The following is a 7,038-nucleotide window of genomic DNA, read 5'->3' on the forward strand; positions in this document are numbered from 1 at the left end:
GCGATCCCGTTGCCGGTCCTGGTCCGGTACGGGGGCGACACTGAGGGTTGCGATCCGTTGCCGGACACGGAAAAAGACAAAAAAAAAAAAGTATTCAGAGCATTACACACTTTGCCCTTTGGTCCAGTAATTGCACTTGTAGAAAAATACTGATGTGCATGAACATATTCATTACAGCAAGTTATAATAGACCCTCTTCCAACTAGTTCAATATGTTCACTTCCATCCATTCCATTAGTACAATGCTAATAATTGTTATTAAAAAGCTTTTCAGTAACATTTCATGACGTGAAAAAACACTAGGAGATATTGTATAGTGAAAACAAAACAAGCAATACATTATAATCTCATCTGAGTCAAAACACAGAAACTCACATTTACACACAAACATACAGAAAGAAAGGGGGAAAAAGGCTAGAAGGAAATATACAAAAATGTTAACTGCAGTTATCAAGGGTGTTGCAATTATAGATAACTTTTTAGAATTTGGAAGAAAGTCACATGAGCTACTCTGTAATCAGAAAGTGAATCAATAACTGTTATTTATTTAAAACAACAGGCAAACTTCATTAACATGTGAGGTTTTTTTTTTTTTTTTTCTTTTTCACAGCTATATCTTCGGCCACATTCCTTCCCCTAAATTCTGAACTTGCGTTTTTGACTGCCTCCTCAACATACCTACTTGGATGTGTGATAAACTTTCAAACTTATGTCTAAAACCAAATACTCAGTTTCTCCCCTAAATCTGCTCCTTCCCTATAGTCTTTCCTATCTCGGTAAGTGATATTTCATGGATTCAGTTGCTAAGGCCAAAACCCATGGGATCGTACTTGACTGTTTTTCTCACATCCCACATCCAATCTGTCACCAAATCCTGTTACGTTTGTTTTCAAAATGTGCCCCCAAATGATCATGTCTTACCACCTCAAATGTCACCACCCCAGTCTCCTAACTTGCCTCCCTGCTTCTACTCCCCACCGTGCACCCCCACAGCCCTTTTTCAACATAGCACTAGAGTGAGCTTTTTACAAGGTAAGTCAGATCATATTGCTGTCCTGCTCAAAGCACTCCAGTGGCTTCCCATCCCACTCAGACAAAATCCAAAGCTTTTGCCTTGGCTTAGAGAGCCCTAGCTCTCTCCTCTCCTCTCAATGTCTTCCTTGTTCCCTCTCACACTCTGGTTACCATATCAAGGGTTCTGCACTTGCTGGTCCACTGTTCTAGAATGTTCTCTCACATATCTATATGGATTGCTCCATCACTCAATCAGGTCTCTGCTCAAGTGTCACTTCCTCAGAGAGGCCCTCTTTTTGGCCATTCCATCTAAAAACAGTCCTCTTCCTGCCACACTCTACCCACTTATTCCGATTTATTTTCCTCCTTGCATTTTTATCTCCTTTCTTCATATTTAGGAAGTTTGTTCACTGTCTGATTAGAATGTAAGCTTCACAAGGGCGACTTCCCCTGTTTTGTTAAAAGTCATATCTCTGGATTCTGGAACAGAGCTTCATGCACTTGTAAGTGCTCCATAAACATTTGTTTAATGAATGGCCAAACCCATGAACAAAATGTACAATGCAATTCTGAATGACCAATCATTTAGCCAGCCAACTAGCCGTCAACAAAATTGGATACAATCTTATTCTAACACCACCAAAGAAAGAACCAAACTTTGGGAGACAAAATTGGTTAGTCCTCTCCAGCCCTTATTTAAGTCCCATCCTCCCTTGGAGGGAAGGGTTAGTAAACAGTACTCACTGCCAAGATTCAATCTTCACTGCCCCCTTCATTTCACCACCAACAATAGATCTACTTGACCTAGAAGGGATCTTAGAAACCATGTATTCCAACCCATCACTTCAGAGGAGAGGTGATTTCAGCTCGAGGCTGAGGTCAAATCTAACACCAAAAGCTAGGTCCTCCAAGGCCTCCTTCAGTGCTGGTCTATTACTCCATGGGGAGGCAGTAATACTAACGGCTAACAATAACTGGACTCTCACTATGTGCCAAGAACGGTTCAATGTGCTATACACATATTAACTCATTTATTCTTTACTATAACTCTAAGAGATTGGTAACTCTAAGAGATTGGTCCTGCAGCTATCTCCATTTTATTGATGAGGAAACTTAGAACAGGGAAGTTCAGCAACTTGCTAGAAGCTATCCAGTAAATGCCAGAGTGGATACTTGAACCCAGGCAGACTGGCACCAGTTGAAGAGCTAAAACTAAATCCATACTATCTGACATATAATAGTGTGTGCTATTGTTCATGAAATTAACTAAAAATTTTCTGATTCTCATTGCATAATTCAGAAAACTAACACTTCAACTTATATTCCTTGTCCATGCCTTGAAGTGTCTAGCAAGCAGGATTTGTTTACCTATTAATTCTGCCAAAACCCAGTTAACAGGCTATCTGTTCTCTTTTTTTGGAGGAACAAAGAAGAGTTTTAAGCCAAACTTGGACAAAATTAACAGCTGTTGGCCCATGGCAGAGTTTTTCAACCTTGTACCCTGAGCCTCCGTTCATTTCAGAAAAACTCTCAGTAAAGCAGTGGGAGATTTGGAAAAAAAAGCATGTGGAAAAGAAATGTTAACAGGGCACAGTCTTTCCTTCCCTTGTGATGAACAGAGAAGAACCAAGAGTGGTGGGATTCGATGCAGAGAATGCTCCTTGGTAGGAATTTAAACTCCTGGGAAGACAATTTGGCAAGAACTATCCAAAGCCTGAGAATGGTGCCTAATCCTTTACTCAGCGTTTCCACTTTTCAGAATCCATCCTTAGAAATGGACCCAAAGATTTGTCTATGTCATTACAAAGCTGTTTATAGAAGGGAAAAATCAGAAAGATTGTAAACGTCCAATAGAAGGAAATCAACTGCATAAACTATTATTCATATGAATTATTCCATATCTAGTCGATAAAATATCACATAGCCACTGATGATAATGTAGAGTAGTCACTGAAAATGGGGTAATCTGGAAAAAAAAAAAACAAAAAAAACCCCAGAAAATTTTTATATAGGAAAAAGACTGGCAAGATGTTAGATTAACTTGTTTTCCTTTGTGTTTTTCTGTATTTTACATACTTTTGAGAATGACTGTAATACTATAATCGGATTTAAAATAAGTGTTCAGAGGGCAAAAATATAGAAGAGAAATATTGTGTGAGGAGGGAGTAGTAAAAAAAATCAAGACATGATTGCTGCTGTCATAGATCTCTAAAGAAAACTTTTCCATTGTCTGAAAATGCCGGCATTTGGAACGGCAGCAGTCCAAATTTCAGTCCTTGTACAGGCAAAGGACTCTAATCCCTGGCCACCCATGACAGTCTCACTATTATTTTCTATAGCTTGATGATGTGTCCTCTTATATGTCCTAGAAAAGTCGTTTTCAAATATTACCTAGATTTTAAAGATACATTCTGCAAATATTTGGTTCAAATCTTTTAAGCATAATAAAAACTATAATAAGCAAAATACTTACACTTAAATGAGCTAGTACCAACATCAAGATATGGTTGATGTGTGTTGCTAGTTTAACCAGGTTTTGTGCAGCCTACAGACTGAATGTTAGCCTGAGACTGTAAGGGGAAGCCATTAAAAAAACTGCTTTTGCAAATACTTATCTTTGAAAATCAAGATTTTTTCAATATTACACAAACAAAACAAAGCGTAATTGAATGGTAAGGGTTTATAAAAGGCACTATTGACATGTGGACCAGATTATTTTGTGTGTGTTACTGTGTTATTCTGCTGTCCTGTGCATTGTTTAGCAGCATTCCCGGCTTCTACCCGCAGATGCCAGCAGCACCCCTGAAGCTATGACTAAAATGTCTTCAGACATTGTCAAATGTCCCCTTGCAGGCAAAACTGCCCCCAGATGAGAACCATTGCTTAATACCGATCAAAATACTGCATTTATCTACTTTTATGCTGGGGTTTTGCCTAATAATTTAGTTGATCAAAAGAAGTTCTGCTTAAAAATAAACCGTTTTAAAGTATAAAGATTTCACTTGTAGGTCCTGGATTCAAATCTTGACTCTGGCTCCCTAGCTGTTTATTTTTGCCTAACCCTTCTGATCAGCAGAGAAGTCGGAATAACACATGCACTGGATGAAATAAGACACCTTATGGAGAAGGGCACTAAGGAGATGCTCAATAAATCAAGTCTTTTTTTGTTGTTTAGGGCTCAGTGGCACAGGCCTGGAAGCTCTAACCTGATTTCTGGAGATTCTTCCGGTAGCCACTAAGATTCAGCTGGGTGATGGTCTCGGATACATGTGCGACAGCCACCTGCACGTGCTTTTCAGTGAAGTCAAAACACCAAGAGAGGTTCAGTTCATCCAGTCTGCAGAAAAGAGGGGTAAAAAGGAAAGTATAAAACCATCACACAGGAATGAGTTTGTCTCAAGCTGCAAATAGAGAATACAAAGCCCTAGACTCCTTACCATTTTATGCCCATCACGCCTGCTTCTTTAAGCAGCTAACTTTGCTCATCTGAAAACTGTTTTCTCCTCTCTTGACAGACTCCCCTGCTCCGATTGCCCCTGAAAGCTGCCCAGGGACCTGAGCAAAGGCCTTAGTGAATGCTGCCCCCTTGTGGAGGTGAAGGGCAGAACTATCCTTTCCTGAGAGCTCAAACCTCACTCCAGGACTGAAGGTAGAAATTCTAGCCTTTGTGTTTTCTTTTCTCAAACTGCCCAAGTTGTTACCAAACAACCACCGACTGAGCAATTTACCAACCTGTTTTAAAAAACTGATGGATTGCACTAGCGATCCCTAATAAAGAGACAATGACATTGCAAAAGCCACTTGATCTTATCCTGTCTCTGCTAACTGAGTGAGTGAGGGTTTCAAAGATAATGTCCAACCATTAAACCAGACTGACTAAAGATAGGGCCGTACATTTTATCTCACCATTAACACACACATACACATAGTACTGTGTATTCTGTAAATCATGTATCCCCCCACTTAGCAATACTTGTAACTCTACACTTTATGTGCTGACATTTTTATAAAAGATGTTAATGCAATCACCCAAATTTATGGTTTATATTTACAAAATAACCAAATTTGATCAAAAACTGTAAGTCAAGTCTACAGATATTACAGGGGAAAAAACCCTGACTGTACAGTCAAGTGTAAACAGATTTCTTTCAACCATACTGTTGATAAACACATTACTACATTTTCCTCATTTTAATAGTAACAAATAAAAAAGGGATCAATATACAAGTTTTCCTCGCAAATTGAATCAATTTGCCTCCTGAGTTTACCCAGAAAGGGTGAAGAACAAAAGATATTGCATTATCCAAATCAAGAGCCTGGAGAGCTAGGAATAGCTCAAAAAGTTTATACAGTTCTATTCAGATGTAAGGGATAAATGTACATTTGATATAAGAGCTCTATAATCAAGTCTCACATCTTTCCTACCTGCAACAGCTGCTTAGTAAAGTCTTCAGGGCAGACTCAGAGAATCCAGAACACCCAGAAAGGTTTAGTCTCACTAAATTTGAGTTTTGAGCAAGATTACTGAAAAAAGAGAAAAATGCCAGAGGAAAACCAATAAGACACTTTTATTCAATCAACAAGCATTCTGAGGAAAGCAGGCTAGTGCAATTAAGCACACAGGCCTTTGAGTCAGAAGTGAGTTTAAAATTCACATTTCACTATCTCTGTGATAATGAGCAGGGTGCTTTACTATAGTTTATTCACCTGTGAAATGGCAGTATCAGTACCTTCTTGGTAGCTTATTAAGAAGATTAAATGATATAACATAATAAAGAACTTAGTGCATTTACTGGCACAGAGTAAATGCACAAGAAACATTGATCAATGTACTTTAATAATTAAAAAAAAAAAAAGCAAGCAATGGTATATACATATACCCATGTCATCCACAACTGGAATTAGCTCAAAGGCAAACTTCTGCTTGTAAAGTCACCAGGTTCTTTTGATTAAATGTCTCAGATTTGCTGTCTCCTCTACTACATTACCTAACACCCTGTGTTGGTGAAACTTAGTGATTAAAAGTAAGAACTCTGAATCACACTGCAATGCCAGGTTCAATCTTGGTTTGGTCACCTACTAACTGTGTGACCTTGGACAAGTTATTTAGCCTCTCTGTGACTCAGTTTCCACATCTATAAAAAGGGAATGATAAGAACATAGTTCATGGGGTTGCTGTCAGAGTTAAATAAAAATACATCTGAAGAACTTAGTATCTGGCACATAATAAGTGTTCGATAAATGTTAGCTGCTATTTTTACTCTTTGGTTTTTTTCTTTTTTTATATTAGGTTTTATCTTTTCTAACCTGAATGAATACAACAGTGTCTTAACTAGTCTAGTTTCTTCCGTGTCTGATTGACCCTCCATGGTGTCCAGTGAGTTCAACCCCGACATGTTCCTTCAATTCTCAGAGCAATCTCTTCACCCTGCTTCCCTCTTCATAGCCTACCACAGAGTCCAGACTTCTTACAGCGTGGCCCATTACAATTTGGTCCCTGACTATCCTCACTTGTCACTACCCACCCTGAGTCTTATTCTCCAGCAACTTCCAACTACTTAAGAGTTTAGAGCGACACAGGCAGATTTACCTCGGATGCTTCATTTGGTCCTATCACTTGGAGATCTCCCACCTGAATATCTTCAATACTCAACTTAAGAGTCATTTCCTCTGAGATGGCTGCCCTCCCTAAATTTAATTAGGTCTCCCTGTGTGTGCTGCCAAATATTCACCAATGCATTTAACAAACACACTGACTGCACTGTAATTTTTGGTCTGTTCCATGAATGAGGTGTGAGCCATGCACTGTTTATTCTTGTATCTCTAGAACCTAGTATAGAGCCTGGCATATCATTAGCATTCAAAATTTTGTTGCCTCGAGTACTGGGAAGTACTGCAGAAGCTGAAGCACTGCACTAGGTATTTTCTGTGTCCATCTGGATATTGACAGACGGACACCTGTCTGTTATATTCAGGAAACACACATAAAAACAACTGCCTTTGTGACATGCACTGGCTGCCACT

At 39.0% G+C, this 7,038-nt stretch overlaps 1 protein-coding gene across 5 annotated transcripts in view; it reads right to left on the reverse strand.

Annotated features, from left to right (window-relative positions):
- The window catches only part of SKP2 (S-phase kinase-associated protein 2, E3 ubiquitin protein ligase), a 39,205-nt gene that overhangs the window by 14,115 nt on the left and 18,052 nt on the right, over positions 1–7,038 (reverse strand). For all 5 annotated transcript variants that reach the window (XR_551116.1, XM_008581415.1, XM_008581414.1 and 2 more), the window contains 2 exons: positions 5,440–5,538; positions 4,221–4,351 (listed from right to left, as the gene is read on the reverse strand). Coding sequence is in view for 4 of the 5 variants with exons in the window: in XM_008581415.1 (XP_008579637.1) it covers positions 4,221–4,351; positions 5,440–5,538 (230 nt within the window). In the remaining variant the exon portion in view is untranslated. The remainder of the gene's footprint in view (positions 1–4,220; positions 4,352–5,439; positions 5,539–7,038) is intronic.

This window comes from Galeopterus variegatus, unplaced genomic scaffold (assembly GCF_000696425.1).
Source record: "Galeopterus variegatus unplaced genomic scaffold, G_variegatus-3.0.2 Scaffold2351, whole genome shotgun sequence".
Classification (NCBI taxonomy): Eukaryota; Metazoa; Chordata; class Mammalia; order Dermoptera; family Cynocephalidae; genus Galeopterus; species Galeopterus variegatus.